This window comes from Callorhinus ursinus, unplaced genomic scaffold (assembly GCF_003265705.2).
Source record: "Callorhinus ursinus isolate GAN/ISIS: 27379988/994484 unplaced genomic scaffold, GSC_fseal_2.0 scaffold39, whole genome shotgun sequence".
Lineage (NCBI taxonomy): Eukaryota > Metazoa > Chordata > Mammalia > Carnivora > Otariidae > Callorhinus > Callorhinus ursinus.
This window is the reverse complement of record NW_027397101.1, coordinates 20,609,894-20,630,398: the sequence shown is the minus strand read 5'-3', so window position 1 is coordinate 20,630,398 and position 20,505 is coordinate 20,609,894. Positions and strand designations below refer to the sequence as shown.

The following is a 20,505-nucleotide window of genomic DNA, read 5'->3' as shown; positions in this document are numbered from 1 at the left end:
CTCACTATTGTGCTGTATTTGCATATTGAAATGAAATAACCACCCAGAGCATCATTTTTCTGGTGAGCTATCTTTGCTGGTTTGTAGCTTCTTGTTCACACAAATGTGGCTGGCATCTGGACCAGATTAAAAAGAGCTACCATGCAGATGGAGACCGAGAACAGCGCTCTGGAACCCGTCTTCCATCCGACCTCACTGTCTACCCCATTTTCCTATGTGCATTCTTACTTCCAGCTGCCGTGGGGTCATCGAGTCTTAGCTTAAATCAAGTGTCCTCTGGCTCCAGGTCCCATGATGAAAAATTTATGGAGTCCTGGACACATTACAAGTTTTAGAGCTTTACAGCTGACATCCTTCAGGTCCTTCTGACCTACTGAAGGAAAAAATGTTTTATTTTATTGTGATTTTCAAACATTCTTCTAGTGTATACATTTCTCCTACAGAATGGATATGTTGCTTCCAGCAATGTGTTTTATATTACCTTGAAGAGTAGGGAAGCTCTGATAGAAGGAAACAAGTTAGTCTTGTTGCCAGTACAAGAGAAAACAGAACTTGTAATGAGACATATGACCAAGTCTATGGATCATTATTTTGTCTTTCTCATCGACTGAGAACACCTTATGTGAGTCAATGACTGTATCCTAACTTGTTTCAAAAACAGTTTATATCCTCCAACTAATGATGTGTTGGTCTTTGAGTCTTTTTATTAAATCATATACATATATATACACACATAAGGATTTTCTTAGGATCTTAAAAATATTATATGTTCCTGAAAAGTCCAGGATGTACCTTGACACCCCTGAATTAAACATTTCCTGGAGAATAGGATTTCCAAATCTACACCCAAACCCCAAATCTCTCTCTCTCTCTCTCTTCGGGAGATTATAAGTAACAGTTTGGATATGGCTTGAGAACAAGGTACCTAGAGGCCCTTACCTTGACAATGAAATCTGCTGTGAGTGGTCCAGTCATTCTCAGTATCTCTTTGTCCGGAAATTTCTGGAAGTCCACACTAGAATTGTCCACAAGAAAGGTGCCTGTCGAGCTGAGACTGTTTTCACCTTTAGCCCCCTGCAGGGTTTTGGTTTCCAGATCTACATGGTCAAACACATGTAAAGGAGAGAAAGATGTTCCTAGGGCTACCACAGACCACATGCCAGCAAATTTCATGAAACAGTCTACAGCTATGGAAGGGAGAAATACCCTCTTTATATGGCCGACACAGCTGAAATTGGGATAGAAAAATTTATGGGCACCTCTGGATCACAGAGGAGTTTCTGTTGCAAATGATATTATTTTAAAACTCATTAGCCAAGCATTCAGGGCTCCCAGTCAAAAAAATCTTTGACTCCCCAATGACCTCCTTAGGGTACCCCACTTTACCACCATCCTATTCCTTCAACTAAACCATCTCCCATACATGTCTTACTGATTTCAGTCTCTACGGCTGTCTAGAATACCCTCCAGTTTTCTTTTTGATCCGTGAGATCCAGGGTGCCTCGCAGAGTTCCCCTCAGCACCCGTGCGACTTTATACCCATGCATTACCTTGTATTTATTTGTACTACTATCTGCTTTCTTACCGTGTGTGTGTTGCGGCTTGCCATGAAGAAACAATAGTAATGAGGACAAGGAAATCACCATTCTTTTCAGTTCTCTCTCTTTTAAAAATCCTGCTGGGTACCTAATGTAGTATTATGTACATATATGATATTAGTGCTTAAGAGAGAAGAACTTCTTGATTCTTGGAGCATTCCAATCAGAATTTGGCCAATGACAAAGACGATGAAACATCTTTTGTTGTAGGAAATGTGAGCAAGCTGGGGATGATGGTAATTTATGCCATGTATTTCAGAGCAGATTAAATTCTCATGTGATTGAGAAATGATTTAGAATAACTACCCACTGTATGAAGAGGGACAGACCGTCTAATGATTTCTAAAACTTGCATAAGAACTCTTAGCTTTAGCAGTGGTTCTTCAGCGGAAGGACAGAGTGCCAGGCGAGGCTCTGGGTCTCTACCCAGCATTCAACCAGAATGACTCCCTTCTTCCATGTCTTACAGATTGGGGTTCCGGGATAATTTTAGGACCTCTGGAGGTACTAAAGTACCCGTACTAAGTTATTCTACGTATTGTCTACTTTAAACTGGAATACCAACAAGTGAAGAATGTTGGTGTCCCGTGAAATGCCCACAACGCTTAGATGAAGTCTGTGTAGCCCTTTTTCTGGAGTAGGTCAGACTCCATCCCCCTGCCCTAGAGGAGAGAGGTCTTCACAGGAGAACATGAGCTACATCAAGGGAGAACTGGAGGGGAAACCACAACACAGGATCTCCTTCTGTGAGCCTTCATTTCTCAAGCTGCCTTACGTGTGGGTAGGTGTACTAATTTGTGGATATAGCTCCAAGACATAAATCAACTTAGTTTTGGAAAAATCCTGGGGGTCTAAGTCTGATTTGAGCATCTGATTCAGTCTTATCAGCAGGCCTCCCAGCTGTCCTTCCCAAGGTACTTCTGATGGAAGATAAGCGGGGGCTGGACCAGACTGCCTAGTGTTGTTCTGGTTTGGCCCTAAATATTTCAGATTAGTCCCATATTAGACCAGCTTCTGGGAGTTAAGTGCAAAGGGGTGCAAGTGAAACAGGGTGTCATTTATTCACATATTCATCTTATATATTATATATTATATTATATTATATTATATTATATTATATTATATTATATTATATTATATTATATTAATTATTCCAGATACACAAAACAAAAAATTCTTAAGCTACATGTATGTTGTCAACATACATGTATGTCTGTTGGAGGAAAAAAAGAAATTCCATTTTGCTTTCCATCATTTATAAATATCATCTGCCGCTTCACCTATTGAATTCTTGGGACAATTAAAGCAAAATTAAAGGCTCATCCTTTAGCTTATTAGTGATCACACAGTTAGGAAAACTGGGAGGCTCATACATTTATAAAAATGAATTTCCTCTTCGATCTATTCCTTTGGGGTCTTTCTTCTGCACTGAGGAGTCAGTCCCCCACTTGGTGATGATCTCTGCCTGGATGTTTTATTCTGAGCAGGCCTGTCACTGCTAGAAAAATACTGTTTTTGAGTGGGGTTGTTACACGAGCAGCTACCTCTGTCCAATCCTCCGGAGGGAAAGCAAATCATTTGAATGGTGATAGTGTACACACATATATCATCCCTCGACATGTGAACATTATATTTTGGGGGGTTGTTCAGGGTTAGAAAAGAACTTGGATCCATATAAGGTGACTTATCAGCATCTTCTGGCTTTGCCTGAACTGTACCTTACTTATTCCTTCCCTTCACATGACCCCTCAAATCCCGCCTCTCCCATGAAATGTATTTATTTTTATTTTTAGAAAGACTATAGTAGGCTATCTGAACTTTCACAGGCTCCAATTTATCTTCCTCTTGTTTGTCTTTCTGGAATGATTTCATTTATAATCCAATTGCCAAAAGATAATGCTCGCTACCTAAATTGGTTTCCTAGGCATGTGTGTGGGAGGGGAGAAAGAACAGAAGATGATAGATGGTTCTTTAGGAATCCAGGAACAGTCACAGTGGAGGAGATCAGAAATGCTCAAGGGACCAGCTGAAGTGAAGTCTTTCAGTGGAACTGAATTTTGTAGAAAATACAATGTATCCTCTTATACCCCTTCCCTGGGTTATAGCCTGTAATTGTCTGCTGGTAATTTACAGGTCTATGTCTAAACAACAGTAAATGCTAATAATAAAAAAGAGACAATGTGGCTGTGTACTACTGCGCGGCAGGACTGAAGATACCAATTCTTTCTCAATTCTAGCGGGGCCATGCTACCATTTGATCTTTAGGGTTGTGATTATCCATCAATCCTCAATCCCAATAGCTACCTTCAGTATAGGAGGGCTTTGTATTGTTTTTAATACATGGGATGTTTGATCATACCACTATGGTTTTCTTTAAAAGTTAAGGTTGTTTGGTGCTTCTACGTTCCCCTGAATCGATAAAGTAATGGAACACGGGAATAGGAGGAAAGAAAGTGAAGGCGAGGAAGGCTGGAAAGAAGAAGGGGGTGGGAAAAGGGATGCAAGGCAAGAAAAAGACAGATTGATTGGAGAGGAAGAAGAGAGAGAATGAGCAATAATATTCACAGAAGCATAAACATGTGCTTGACTCACGAGCAACCTATTGGGAGCATCTATTTTGTATTTTTCAGGACGAGTGTGGTTAGAGATAATTACCCCGAGGTTTCTGCTATCTCATCAGGCAGCCAAAAGATAAACAGAAGCACTCAAAATACCATATTATGATAGAGTAGAAAGATTTGCACTTCTGTGTTTTAATCTCTTCTGGGAACAAAAAATAATAGTGACTAAAATTCCCAATACCCAAAGGAAAACAACTGAGTTTACTTACACAAGTGATCAGGTCCCTTTAAGACGAGGCGAATATGTCTACTTCCATAGGGAATGGCAACCACGGTATCATCCACTAGAGAGAAACAAAGCGATATCTTAAAGGCACATAATTTGACACAAAATTATCGACTAGCTCCTATGTAAAGCACTGACTTCTATACTCCCCCAGGGGACAATCGTCTTTTAAGTGTTTGAAAGAGGAACACCGACATTTGGGAATCAAAATTTCCATTTTCCTCAGAAAAAAACATGCCAATGAAGCTGGTCACTAGCTAACTTATGGGGCACCGGGCCTTTTAAAAAAATATATATAAATTTTGATAGATTGAGAAATGAATTTGCAAGTTTCCATTTCTGATTTTAAAACCTGGGTTTTACATTGCCAAATTTCTCCGGATTACGAAAATGAAAATAAATTCTAATGCTCAAAGGATGACTGTATTATATCAAGATCTGAATTTCTTTCTAGCAAAGTAACTATCTTAGATTATCAGGAAAAATAAGACTAGGAGAAGATTTATTTGTTTGTATTTGTTTAATCTCTTAAGGGCAGAAATCATGCCTCCCAGTTCTTTAATATCCTTCACCCTATCTACATCTAATATTATATATAGTTAAGTGTCTCAGGAATGGTTATGAACCTTTCCCCCCCATATCCTCTCTGCTTGAAAATTAAAAAAGAAAAAAAAAATTTTTTTTTTTGGCTGAATCACAGCCAGATTTAGAAATGGATTACTTTCACCCTACTTGCAAATTGCGACCGAATTCACTGGAAGCAGAACCTATTTTTTTTTTTTTAATTAGAGGTATATTCTATGCACCCCAAACATATCACAGGCATTCTTGCTTGTGACGTGTGTGACAACGACACCTCTTATTTACATGCTACTGAAGAGTTTCACTTTCCAAATTATATCATTTACTCCTTCACCCAAAGCTTGTGACATAGGCAAAGAGGATGCTACCATCTCCATTTCATGATGATGAAATGAAGCCTCTGAGAAGTATAGGGAGTAGCCCATGGTCAAAAAAAGAGGAGGGCATTCCAGAAGACAAGGGAAAAAGCAGGTATTTTAAATTCACCAGCATATTCAGAAGCTCCGTGGGGATTCTTTGTTTCACACATATTTTTTTCTGATATTATACATTATCATACTCTCACTGGAAAAATTTAAATTCAATAAGAGTAATCCTAAAAGGTACCCAAGGTTCTGAAACTTAGCATCATCCCGTCTTTAGGAGAATCTGATTTCCATAAATGAATCTCAGAAGTTCCCTAACTTCTCTGATCCTTAGTTTCCTCATCTGTAAGACAGGGAAAAGCACACTTACCTCACAGTATTGTTGTAAAAAGATATAGATATTGATATCAATATAGAGATGTGTAGCCTGGAACACAGGAGGCATTTTGTAAATATTACTTTCCTCCCTCTCTTCCAAATCTCCTTAAGGACAGGAACTGAAAGACTTTATTTTTGCTATGTTTTTAAACCCTCCAAGGCCCCAGCACATAGCCAGTTGAATGAGAAAGAAGAATCATATGCTCTCAGTTCTCTCCCTAAAGAGGTTACATTTATCAAGTTCTCTCCAATGTTGAATATTCTACTCACACTACAACCTTCTAGTGGTTTTTAATGTCGTACATTGTTGAAGAAAAGGCTGAATTTCAGAGAGCCAAGACTTTGTGGCTATAAGCACAAAACATGTAAGGAGAATATAGAAAAGGAACAAAAATTGTTCAGACTGGGCCCACAGAGCTTTAAATGTCTTGCATAAAGACATGGATTTTTAAGTTTACAAAAGAAACTCAAAGCAGTTAAAACAATGGGATTTCTGGAAATAGAAAGTCTTTGTTTATCCACAGGTCAAATAAAGTGCAAGTAAAAGGGAAGCTTTCTGTTTGGCTCCGCAATGCTCAGTGGCAGACTTCTGACCCACACACGACTCAGGCGGCCTCCCTCTTGTTCTGTTGAGAAGCCGCTCGCATTCCACATACTGGGGCATTGACCCTAGCTTCTGGCTGATGCATTAACCCTTGTATGCTCCCCAAGGAAGATGGGGAGAAACCCATAAGGGTGTTGGGGGAAAAGGCTAGTCAAAGAGAAATAGGGAGCCTCTCAAGCTGGTGCAAATTTGAAGAATCAGCAGCACAGGGCACAGGAAGTAGGAAGAGTCATGGTCTGTTCTTCTATGGTTCTGTCAAGGGCTGATGGACAACTGGCCCCTCATCAGGCAATCAGCAAGTTCATTACTTTAGTCCACAAATATTTTTGGAGTGTCTCCTAGTGTTAGGCCCCCTCCTAGGTACCAGAGGTTCAGCGACAAAAAAGACCAGCAAAGCGACAGCCCCACAAAATGGTCCAAGGAGAAGGGCCCCAGATAAAATATGTGGGAAAATACCACAAGCTATACCCTGCTCGTGGAAATCCATTAAGCACATTGGTTTCTTAGAAGCCCTGAACCAAAGAGGCTCATTTCATTCTATTTAATCCAGTGCATCCCCAAAATGTTTACCCAGAGAATTTATACACACACACACACACACACAATCTGTTAACACCAGCTGATACACCTCAAAATATAATTTAAGAAAGTGATCTTAATTTGACAAAAAGATAGGGAAAAATTGATTTCATATTCTGCATATTGATTAAAAGCCCCTCTTTGAGTTGGATATGTATTAATAATTGTCTTATTTGGGGATAAATTCTCAATAATTGGGGATGGGCTGGGGGATTCTTCCATTTGGCATCTATTACAGTAGTGAGCACAGAGTGGTGTTTAAGACATTTGAGAATGTGTGAGCAGTCTGGCTTTATCACCCACCTCCTTAGTGATTAATTCAATAGGTTTGACTGGTGGGACAGATGGGTACACCCTCTCTCACTGGACCTCACATTCCTGTGGGTGCCCTTTTCCACAAAGGCACACTGCTCTATGACCAAGTGCATCTGGCCTAATTTATTCTGGCTTTGTCGACAGAACCATGATGCCAATAGTCAAGACATATTTCTAGGTTATTAATCAACAATTCTGGAAGACCTGCTTCAGAGATCAGATAACCTCTTTCTCAATTAAATTGATAAGCTTTCCATGGGAATCATAAATGCTATCATTTCACAAATATGGGTTGCAAATGTCCTTTCTCAAGAAAATTATTCTAAAGATTGTACCTAAAATATTTCCTCAAAAAGTCTACAGCTGCATGTGTATTTCGCAGCTTTCTTTGAGTACTTTAAACTTGTTTTACGATCTCATCATACGTGGACTTTTCTGTGTCATTCACTGCTGTATCAGAGAAAGGTCATAATGATAATTTTTGAAGAGACAGGATTTCCTATTCTGATATCTGAGCTTGCCTTATTTTTAGGCCTGTTGAGGTTTATGTTTTTAAGAAGTCTTCCCTCTAAGTCTATGGGACTGGTAATTTATTTTTATTTCTTTTTTTCATTTTTTTTAATAACTTTTTTTTTTAACAAAAGAGTCATCATTAATGCGATTGGCTACACGTAAAAATAGCAGTACATACAGTCTGCCAATCTTGAGGAGGTTTTAGGAGTATATTTTTTATCTTCATGCCAACTTCATTACTCTTACGATATATCCAGTGAAATAAGGTGAAGCCAAGCTTTTGAGCCCTTCAACATCTCCCCCTGAGGTTATCAGTCATTACACGATGGAGGACGTATACCTAACAGGCGAAATAAGATGGATCTTCCTCAACTGTTGGGAACTTCATCTTTACAGTTGCCCAGGCCAAAAACTTTGGAGCTGTTCTTGACTTCATATATATATATATATATACACACACACACACACACACACATATACATATATATATATATATATATATTCAGCTAGAAAATCTTATCGCCACAACAGTCAAAATACCATATTTCATGGATTCTAAGAGGAACCTTCTCTCACGTTTTTAACATATGTGAAATCAGAATGCATCCCACAATCCATGGTGCATTGTATCCTTTCTCACCGAGGCAGGAATCCTGCCATAGTTATCTTTGCCTGCACAGTTGCTAACACCAAAACAACCAGTATCAAACTTGCAAAATGGGAGTCAGCAGCTTGGAAGAAGATTCTAAGATAAGAGTGGAACACCCTTATTTAGCCTCTCGGAACTAAATAGGTGTGGGGGTTGTAAGGAGATGAGGAATCAGAAGTGCTTAATAACATTGCCAAAGTGGGAGTCAAACGCCGGCTCGTTGTACACAATTGCAAACCTGAGGTAAAAGTCCAGCATCAAGACTTCTGGTTCCTGACAAGATGGAGTAACAGTGCCCAGACTTAGTTTTCTGCCTGGAAACAGCCAAAAAGTCAGAAAATTATATAAAACCCTGGCTTTCAAGACACTGGATATCAGGCAAAGAAGGACAGCAATCGCTGAGAGTCAGGAAACAAGGCAGGTGAGCCTTAACACTGCCTGGGATTCCTGCTTTGAAAGACTTTCCCAGCTCAGCTCAGGCGGTGGGAACCCCGAGCCTGGGGGACTCCCTGAGTTGAGGAGACAAGGTTGAGAATCCAGGAAGATCAAGGTGGCTAGAGTCGTGAATGACAGATTACCAGAGAGAAGAGATCTACAGAGAGAGACAATTCCAGAGATTTAGGAACATTCTCCCATCACGTTGTACAACCTCAAACATATACAGTGATGTATGTCAATCATTTCTCAACGAAACTGGGAAAAATATTTACATGACATAGAAAAAATACTTATGTGACATGCTAATGATATATGCTATTATATAATTTTTTAAAAATTATTCTCTTTGGGTATCCAGCAGCATACTCATGCTAATCAGGATGTGCATATAAAGAAACTAGCTGAGGCTGGGGAAATAACCACACAACAGAATTATAGAAATGACTAGGGCTGGGAATAGTATCTTATCCCAGTAGCCACGCTAGAAAACTCTATAAGTCATGGGACATTGAGCAGAAGGCTCTTGCCTCAGTAGCAGGGGACAATTAGCACCAGCCAAACATGGCTTTGGTCTTGCCCACCAAATTTTAAGACCCCAAAGGATCAAATTGATTCCAGGTAAGTTCATTGCTTCCAGAACAAAACTGAAAAAATACTTACAGGAATACAAAAATATCTAGTATCCAACCAGATAAAATTGTAATATCTGATATCAGGTCAGAAATTACCAGGCATGCAAAGAAGCCAAAAAAATTACAGCCCATCCTGAAGAGAAAAATCAATCAATCGAAATGCAGGAGACATTAAAATATTAACTATATCTTAAGTACATACACACAAAAATTTTCAGGCCCAGAGAATTTAAATGGTGGATGCTACCAAACATTTAAAGAAGAAATAACATCAATTTTATACTATCTTTTCCAAAAAACAGAGGAGAAATCACTTCCCAACTCATTGTATGAGGTCAGCATTACACTGCTACCAAAACTAGACAAAGGTGGTACAAGAAAAGGATCCTACAGACAACTATCTCTCATGAACATAGATTTAAAAAAAAAAAAACCCTCAAACAAAACACTGGCAATTCAAATCCAGTTACCTACATAAAGAATAATACACTATGGCCAAGCAGAGTTTATCCTAGGAAAGCAAGGCTGATTCTTTGTTTGAAAATCAATTAATGTTATCCATCACAATAAAAGTCTAAGGAAGAAAAGCCATATGATCACATCATTTGAGGCAGAAAAATCTTGACAAAATTCAACATTCATTCATTATAACTCTCAGCACATTAGGAATAAGAAAGAACTTCCTCAGTGTGATAAAAAGGATCTACAAAACCTACAGCTAACTTCATACTCAATGGTGAGAAATTGAATGCTTTCCCACTTAATACTGGAAATGAGATAAGGACATACATTCTTGCTTCTTCTATTCAACATCATATTAGGCATCCTTGCTAGTGCAATAAGGCCATAAAAATAAATACGTGACTTACAATTTGAAAAGGAAGAAGTAAAACCATCCTTATTTGTAAAACAAGATGATAGTTTATGTAGAAAATCCAAAAACTCTCAGAATAAGTGTGTTAGAAGATTGCAAAATACACAGCCAACACATAAAAATAAACTAGCAATATACAATTGGAAATTGAAATAAAAAAATAAAATGCCAATGCAATAGGGCAAGAAAATAAAAGAGGTACAAATTTAACTAAGGTACAGGATATGTACGCTGAAAACCAATAAAGGCCTATGAAAGGAATGAGAGAAGACCTAAAGAAATGGATAGCCATGAAGTGCTCATAGGTTAAATGACTTAACATAGTAAAGATGTCAATTCCCCACCTATCAATCTATATGAACTAACAGAATTATAAATCAAAATTTTAGCAAGATTTTTTATAGATATGGACAAGCAGATTGAAACATTTATATGGAAAGGCAAATAAATTAATAGAGAATAGCCAAATGAGTTTGAGAAGAAGGGTACAGTTGGAGGGATCAAACTATTTTATTGAAAGACTTCCCTTAAAGCTATAGTGACCAAGACAATGTGGTATTGGTGAAGGATTGACACATAGATCAGAATAGACAGTCCAAGAAAAGACCCATGCAGAAATGGCCCGTGGACTTTTGACAAAGTTTTAAAGGCAATTTAAGAGAGAAAAGGACATCTTTTCAACAAATGGGGCTGGAAGAGTTGGATATATCTATAATACTGAGATATACTTTACACAAAATTAACTGAAAATAGGTTATTGATATAAAAGCTAAATATATAATATTGATAATAGGTTATTGATACAAAAGCTAAAATATAAAACTGTAACACTTTTAGAAGAAAATACAGGAGAAAATTTGTGACCTGGGATTAGGCAAGGAGTTCTTATGTACAATGTTAAAGGTACAGTCCTAGTAAGAAAAAACTGATGATTGGTCTTCATCAAAATTACAAGTTTTTGCTCTATGAAAGCTAGTATTAAGCCAGTTTTTTGGGGAAAACAAGGTACCTATGGAGAAAAAATATTTTCAAATCACACATCCGACAACGGACTTGTACCCAGAATGCATAAAGAATTCTCAAAATTGAATGGTAGGAAATCAAACTCATTTAAAAACTGGGCAAAGGACTTGAACCAACACCACATCAAAGAAGAAATAAGCACTTCTGTAGTAGGCAGTATAATTTTACCCCCTTGCTCCGCCAAAGATGACCAAGTCCTAATCCCCAGAATTTATGAATATGTTATGTTAAGGGGGACATAATATTGCTGATAAAATTAAGACTGGTTAATCAGCTGACTTTAAAATAAAGAGATTATCTTGGATTATCTGGGTGGCCCCAATGTAATCACAAGCATTCTTTAAACTGGGAGAGAGAGATAGAAGAGGAGATTGGAGGCAGAAGGAGATCTAAAGATTTTACACTGCAGGCTCAAAGATGCCAAGGAACATAGATAACCTAACAGAAGCTGGAAAGGCAAAATCAAAGAAAATCAATTAGCCCCTAGAACTTCCAGAGGGAACACAGCTCTGTTTAACATTGTGAATTCATCTTAGCAAGACCCATTTTAGAGTTCTGACCCTCCAGAACCATAAAATAATAAATGTGTTGCTTTGAGACACTACGTTTGTGGCAATTTGATACAGCGGCAATTGGAGACTAATACACTATGAAAAGATATTCAACATCCTTAGTCATTAGGAAAATGCAAATTAAAACAATGATGAGATACTACTATGTACCAATTAGAATGGTTAAAATAAAAAATACTGACAGTACCAAGTGATGGAAAGAATGTGGAGCAAGTGAAACTCTTACACATGGCTGGTAGAAATGCAAAATAAGTAAATTACTCTGGAAAAAAGTCTAGCAGTTTCTTAAAATGTCAAATATATATCTACCATATGATCTAGCCATTCAACTCCCAGGAATTTACCTAAGAGATATGAAAGCATATGTCCATACAAAAATGTGTACATGAAGGTTCATAGCAGCTTTATTTATAAGACCTCCCAAATGAAAACAACCCAAATGCCTGTCAACAGGTGAATGAATAAGCAAACTGTGGTATGTCCATACACTGGAATTACTATACAGCAATAAAATAAACTAAACTGCTGATGATAAACTAACTATATTAATGAATCTCAAAATAATTGTGGTGAATGAAAGAAGCCACTTGGACAATAGTATGTATCGTAGAATTCCATTTATACAAAATTCTAGAAAAAGTAATGAAACCTATAGTGACAAAAAGATCAATGGTTGCCAGGGGACAGGGCCAGGAGAGCACAAGGGAAGGATTATAAAGGGCACAAGAAAACTTTTGGGATGAGGGTTATGTTTGGTTTCACAGGGGTATGCATATGTAAAAATTCACAAAGTTGAATACTATGTCATTTATACAATACAGCTGTTTAAGAGAAAAGAGTCCAGTACCAATGGATTTTATTTCTTTTGTGAGTTCTTTTAAAAATGCTGTATTGCAGGTAGCCCCATGACATGTGGAAATTGAGTCCAAAATGATAAAAAGAAACTGAAGTTTGGGGAAAAGTTTTATTTCAGTTTAATTTACCAGTTTATTAATTTATTTCAGGTTTTTTGTATGTATGAGTAATACATGGCTTAAAAAAAATCCAAATCTAAAGTAGATCTCTTAAGAACTATCAAGTAAAAACTCTAAGTGCTCAGGAGGCATCGTGTCATAGTTTCTTAATCTCAGTGGCAGCTTTTCTTTCTTCCATAGTGGTGTTAAAATAATGGCCCATCTTTCAATCAGTGAGGTCTTACATTCACAGAAATGCAGTATAGAATCACTCTTTATCACCTCCACCACTGCTGCCATGGTCCAGGCCATCATCATTCCAGGCTTACTGTAACTGGCTTACTGTAACAGCCTCCTGACTGCTTTTCTTACTTCCATAGTTGAACCAACTATAGTCTATTCTCAACACAGTCGATAGAGTAATCCTTTTGAAAATAAATCAAGTCATTCCTCTGCTTAAAATGCTCCTGTGACTTATTTCATTCTGACTAAAAGCCAAAATCCTTACAAAATCATTCTTCACCCCACCTCGCAACCCTCCTGCCTTCATCATTCCCAGTAGGCTTATTTAAACTGACTTCAAGTCACATTAGCTTCTTTGCACTTCAAGAAATATGTCGAGATTGTGTTTACCTCAGGGCCTTTGCACTTGCCTTTCTCTATGACTGGAATTCTCTTTCCCTTGACTTTTGTAAGGTAACCTTGGATCCTAGTTCAGATGCTATCTTATTAGTGAATCCTTTCCTTACCAATCTATTTAGTATTGCAACCCCCTGTAACACCCTTGGCTGGCAGGCCAGCCCTATCTCCTATTCTTTTTTCCTGCTTTACTTTTTCCCAAGATTCCTACCACCCTATGGCAATACGTTTTATTTAGTTTTTTGTTTTATCTGTTTTTTTTGCCTGTCTGTCCCTCAGGAGTTTTGGGATATCCAGGTGATTTCAAAACACACAAATTCATATGAGAGGTTTGCAAAGCTGGAGACATTAAATTGATAGCAAATAGACTGGCTGTAGTTCTAAGTATATTGCATATATTGGAAAATATGTAATAGAGTACAAGCCAATCTGCAAGAAAGCGAGCCTTTAATTTCAAGAATCAAAAGTTATTGTTAGTTAAATTTATTCTTTTCTTGTTGTTGTTGGGCTGGGGAAGTTGAAAAGAAGTGACCAGGAAAAATGGAAAGATTGAATGCTATCAGGGGACAGCCTTTTCCTTTAAAAAAGGGGGAAAATGTGCCTTGATCTAGCTCTCTTTCTTGTCTGTATTTGTATTAGGCAATTACACTGTTTTTTGATACAAAGATGGTTTCTTTTTTGTTTGCCAGCAAATGGCAGCCATTGGATAAATTTCTCCAACTTCTCTTTTTCCTTCTGGCACTTCCCGCCATGGTCTTTCTCCACTCTTCTATTTTCTCTTTGTTCCCCCAAGGCTTGATAACATTAAAAAAAAAATCTTGGATATCAGTTCAGAAGAAAATGAGTTCAATGTGGGGAATCCGAGCACTAGGAGTTCGCAAAGAGCATGTGGCTGGCTTACAGTGCCTTTTGGCAGAGCAGAGAGGAGCGAGCTGGCCCAGGTCCACCAGGCCTTCACGGGTGGAGCGCTGCTCACCTGGCCAGCACCATAGGCCCCGTAGAGTGGTCTAATCTTCCCTGCCTGTGAGTCATTGTGCAGTCTGTAAATATAGGGTGGAAGGTTCTTCTGGGGTGGAGAAAACACAAACGAGGCAGTTTGTTCAGCATCTGCTATAGATTGTGGTGAGGTGCATGCATATGTTGGGTTGGGCTTTATTGATATAAATCATTTTGTCACGAGGCATCATCAGTGCTAAGGTAAATGAATCAATTGCATTTTGTCATTATGGATAATCATCAGGCTGTGTATTGTATAACTTACCTACTCTCTGTCTTGAATAGAGCACTTTTCATTGAAATATCTATTTGCAGATCTGGGGATGACTTATGGCTCTTAATTCGCTTCAGTTTGTTCTTTCAGAGCTTCTCATTATTCCAGTGATTGAGGCCCCAGAGGTCCCTGATGATCCCCTCATACTGATCCAGGCAGATTGTTCAGGGAGAGGGCATGAGTGGGAATGGGGGAAGGATCCCCTACCCCTAAGCCTGCTATAAAGCAGTTACTGCACAAAAGCAAGCCATCTCCTTTTTCTGTGCCTAGCAGAAATTCCTAGATTCCTAGATAATGAGCATTGATTCAATTACATGACATAAATAATTAGAAAGAGCTGAGCTCTTCCAAGATTTCTTAAAGTGTTCTATAAAAGTGACTTTTTAAATGTAACTTCCCCCCTCCCAAATATCCCACCATGACCTCAGAGATTTACAAAAGAATTATGCCTCTATCCTCTGGTTTTCATCTTCCAAATTCTTTAATTTGTCATCGTATAGCAGAAGCTACCAACACATGAAAGAAAAAAAAGTCTCACCTGAATGTACTATATCAATGTCTAACTTACCTCATCCTTCATTCTCTCTGCCAGAGTCTTTTTCCCCCACAGATTCACATTTTTCACTGCCAGCAGGGGTGTTAGCATGTAGAGTTCCCTGAGCTGGTACCTCCAGTGTTTCTTGTGTTTAAAAGTCCCTAGCCTTTCTTGCTACCACCTCTTCTTCCCTAGAGCCTAGTCCTTTGGGCAAACTGCCTTTTTCTGACTTCTGGGAATAGTTCTTTAATGTCCACTGTTTTTTTCTTGACCTACAAGTCCATTTAAAATCACAGACCCTGACAAAGTCAATTGTTTTTTCCCAGCTAGTCAACAAATAGAACAAAACCACATTCAGTAAAAGAATTCGTTCTTAGTTCCCAAGCCAGGGGAGACATGTGCAAAGATACTCAATCAAAGATCTATTGAACGGTTCTGGATAATGGCAAAATTTGGAGACAGTCTACTGAGCAAGGTCAAATTATTCTGAAAGGGTATGTCTTTGAGTACAAGAATTGCCTTATTTCTATCTTTTTCTGATGCAGCACCTATAGCAGTGATTGTCATAGAGGACAGTGTTTTGTAAAATGATCTGGGTCATTGTGTGACTGCATGGTTGTCTTAGGCATCACTAGACAGCATCTAGTGCCATCTACCCTAGCAAGACCCAGTCAGGCAGAAATCTGAGGTACCTTGTCTTGATCCATCTAATTGCTTTAAATGTCCCACCATGGAAATAATCCGCAGGGTTGTGGGACAGTCCAGAGGAATGAGTAAGTGCTTAGGCAATGAAATTGGACTCTGGGCTTGAATCTTGGCTCTCCTATTTTAGAGCTGTGTGACTCTGAGCAAGTCACATGATCTGTCTCAGCTTCAGCTATCTTATTCATAACATAAGGATAAACAGTGCCTTGCTATGAGGTTGTTATCAGGATAAAATGAGATGATCATGCAAAGTTCCCAGCACATAACTGCATAGTGAGCATATATTTATTGTGCTAGTATAGAGAGATTAAGACATAAGTCAATAAATGGCTTCATATAATCACTGTCTGATATTAATTCTGAAAGAAGCTGTGATCCGCACCAATCAAAGGTCATTTTGTAAATGAAGATAGCATGATTTCATGGTGGTAGGAGTGAATTTGTTTAGATTTACACATTCGCCCTGCTATATCCCATCCGGCGCATCACATTACGTGTCAGGCAGAGGCTTGGGTGCAGTCTGTCCTCGTGTTGGGCAGCATGTCTAGGTTTGTAAATGGAGTCTATTTTGATCCAAGTGTACTTCACTCCTGCTGCACCACAAAAGAAAGGTTTCCTTCTCGGGGTTGCAATGGGTTACCTGACTTGTTCTAACTAAACTAATACACAAAGCAGGAACATGAAGCTTTCTACAATACGGTCAGATTCATCTTCATTTTGGTGGTGGCCTTATTCCTAGCTGCTGAGGGGAGCCAGCACAAAACCAGAAGAGGTTAATTAGCCCACAAACCCCCGAAGTGCCCCCTCTCTGCAGTGTCTTACATGTGGTTGCGGAGAGCTGGGATTTATACTGCCCTCGGACCAGGCGGCAGGTGGAACCGTCCCCGTTGCAGACTCCACAGTTATCCTCCTTGATGGTGCTTCCCAGCTGGTGATCACAGCCGACAATCTAATAGGAAAGAGAGGTGTGGAATTCAACAAGGTGCCTACTGCAGGGATCCACTGTGAGGCCCATCACCACTCAATGACCCTCCCTTCATTTCTGAGGAAGCATAAAACATGCTTCCCATAGAGGGTAATGAATTCGGCTGGAATTTCAATCAAGCTAAGGAAGAAACAAAAACAGCATAGACAAAGATGTTTTTACAGTTCAAATATGTAAACAGAAAGCAGATTGGGGGAGAGAGGGAGAGTGAGAGAGGATGGAGGCAGGCAAAGGAGAAGGTAAGGGAGAGAGGAAGAACCTGACCTACTGATATTATAGAGACCCAACTGAAAAATTGTTCCCAGCGTCAATAATTATGATTCACTGCAATTATAAAAATACAATCATGAAAGGAAAAATTTCATGGAAAAATCCATGAAAGTGGATTATTTTCATGTTCCGTATTGTTCCTTTGATATAAGCTGTGTAGGGTAAAGGGTTTGGTATGTTAGGTCCATTGATGTATTCCGAGCAACTAGTATTGTGCTTGGCAAACTGTAAGCGCTCAACAGAAATGTGCTCAACGATAACGGCAGGCGAGAATTCTACCACTGAACCACCGGGGCTGCTGAATGATAATGAAAATGGTTCCTTTTCTAGCTAGCACTTGAACTGAGAAAAGAGAAACAATCACAGAATGAGCTGACAAAAGCAAGATTATTGTATGTAGGCATGGGGGGGGGGGGGGCCGGATGATGGGGAGGGCAGCAGAGATAACTAATACCGAGGCTCTCTTAGCCTGCCTATGTCCTGCCAGGTGCAATAGAGATAGCTCATTAATTCTGAGAACCATCATGTAAGATATCTCCATTTTATAGCTGAGGCCATGAATCTGGCCAACGTCACTTTGCTAATAAGTAGCTGAGTTGTAAGCACATCTAACAAAACATTTATGCTTGGTCCAAATCAGGCTTAACAAAATCACAAGCACTTATCACGTATGTGGGCAAACTCATTTGTACTTTTACTCTTTCTTTTTCTTACTTACTTTTAACTTTTTCAAGTTAAAAAAAAATTCAAATCCAAACTAGATCAGGTTGTACTTCTATAGTTCTAGTTAGATCTAGTATCAACAGACCTATTCTACTTCCAAATGACTTCCACTACTGTCTTTGATAAAAATAAAATGAGAACTGTAGTGATATTTGAAGGGGCTTCTTTCCAGAAAGTCCCCACAATTCATTGTCTTTCAAAAATCCAGTTAATATGACCTTTCTTTGAGGCTTGATTTACCTTTTTGTACTTTTAATTAATAATTGCAAACACGTGTTTAGGCAAAGGTTTGAAAAATACAATTATTTGGCATTGCATTATATATTTGCCGTATTTTTAAATGTGGTAATATGTATTTTTTTTATACACAGGCATACAGGCATCTTTTAAAATAAATGACAAAGCAGTAATTCCTTCAACGATTGTACAATTTTTTGAAATACAAAGATGTCAAGAAAACATAGTGCCCAGCTCTTAAATGGGGAGCAAGTTGGGCTGGTTCTGTCCTTAGGGGTTCATTGTGGTCAAGCTGCAATTCACCCCAATATGTTCACAGGCTGCAGTGAAGCCAATTTGGAATTCACCCAAGCTTCATCCTTGCAGAGCCAACACATACTGGCTTAAGACTTCACTGATGCACTTCTATGGAGCTGGAGTAAGATTATTTTCAAAATTTTTATCTGTAGATGAATCCACATAGGAGCTGAGTAATTCCATATTCACTCGTATTCTGAACACAGTGTGAAATGGGCGTGCAGAAGTAACTTATCTGCCACCATCACCAAAAAAATCATTTAATCATTTAGCCAACAATGATCAAGATCTGCTATGGGCCAGGCACTGTGCTAGGAGCAGAATCCAAAGGTGAGTTTAAGTACATAAGGGCCTACCCTCATGGGACTTAGAGTCTAGTAGTGGAGGCACATATTATTCAAATCATCACACACAATAAATGTAAAATGGTGATCATGATACAAACTATAAAACACAGATACATGATACTCTGAGAACAGAAAATATGGAGAATTTGATCTGGTTAGTGAGGCCAGAGAAGACTTTCCTGAAGAAGAGTCTTTTGAGTTATGAATGAGGTTCCAGAGTTAACTAGACAAAGGGAGATGTTGCTGTGAGTTGTACTACACATTTTAGTCTTGTGCAGATACCAGCGACTTAGAAAGTAACCCAAAACCAAAGTTGGCAAAAAACAAAAATGAAAACAATGTCAGAAGACTAAATCATATGATTGCCTTAGTACGGTCAAATCCTTTGGAAAAAAAAAAACAAACACAACATGGCAGTCCTAATTTCGGCAGTATTCAAAGAATCACTGACTCAGCTGTTGTTCTTTGGGGTTGGAAAGAGATGACCTTAATCTTACAAGATACTCAGCACTATGGAAGGGTGATAGGCAGGGGGCATGGAAATTTACACTCACAGGTGTCTCAAATATAACTATGGTTTATTCCTTAAATTAAAGAAATTTCAGATTTCTCAAAGGATTTAACTTTCTCTGGAAAATTCTTAATGGTCTCTGATGTCTCTAAAGAAGCCAAATAGGAGATTACCCTGAAAAAATCTCTCTAATCCTGAAGATTTCTTACGGCTCCAAAGCCATTTTACGAAAAGAACAATCCAACTTCACAGATCCAAAGTAACAATCTATTAGGAACAGCTAAATAGAAAGTGACATACTTTAAGGCTAACTTGACCAGACCACCAACTTAGTGCCCTTGATGTAAGTTTAGGGATCTCAGGATATGAACCAAGTGAGTTCTAACTGGGCTTTGTTTAACTTCAGAATTGAAAAGACAAATATCTCCCTGACACACTTTCCCCCCTTTGTATCAATTCCTTTTTAAGGTGCCAAAATATTCCAACTCAATTATTTTTAAAACATGGGAATACTTTATCATCAGATAAAATGTTCTTATTTTGGTCCAAGCAGAAAACTGTTTGCAGTTATATCAAGAAAATTGTTATTGACATATCTCAGTCTGTCTCGATCTGTTGATGTGGAATAATAGATTAATTAAAAATTAGTTCAGGGTGCCTGGGTGGCTCAGTCGTTAAGCGTCTGCCTTCGGCTCGGGTCGTGATCCCAGGGTCCTGGGATCGAGTCCCACATCGGGCTCCCTGCTCAGCGGGAGGCCTGCTTCTCCCTCTCCCATTCCCCCTGCTTGTGTTCCTGCTCTCACTGTCTCTCTCTGTCAAATAAATAAATAAAATCTTTAAAAAAAAATTTAAAAATTAGTTCAACTGTTGAGAGCCATTATTAATAACAAAGAAAAAACAGAAATACAGAAATGGGTTTATTTGGCAGTAGTAATGACAGAGCTCTCTGTGCCTTTGCATATACTACTATTTCTGCCTAAAGTGCCCTTCCCCAATTCTTTACTTAGCAAACTCCTATTCATCCTTCAAATCCAAATTGTCTCCTCCTCAAGCCTTTTCTAGAT

The 20,505-nt window shown here is 38.6% G+C and overlaps 1 protein-coding gene across 1 annotated transcript in view; it reads right to left on the bottom strand.

Moving 5' to 3' along the window:
- ADAMTSL1 (ADAMTS like 1) overlaps positions 1 to 20,505 on the bottom strand; it is a 407,202-nt gene that overhangs the window by 248,717 nt on the left and 137,980 nt on the right. Inside the window, exons 5-7 of the mRNA XM_073880850.1 lie at positions 16,894 to 17,020; positions 4,429 to 4,503; positions 940 to 1,097 (exon numbers count right to left, since the gene is read on the bottom strand). Of these exons, the coding sequence (XP_073736951.1) occupies positions 940 to 1,097; positions 4,429 to 4,503; positions 16,894 to 17,020 (360 nt within the window). The remainder of the gene's footprint in view (positions 1 to 939; positions 1,098 to 4,428; positions 4,504 to 16,893; positions 17,021 to 20,505) is intronic.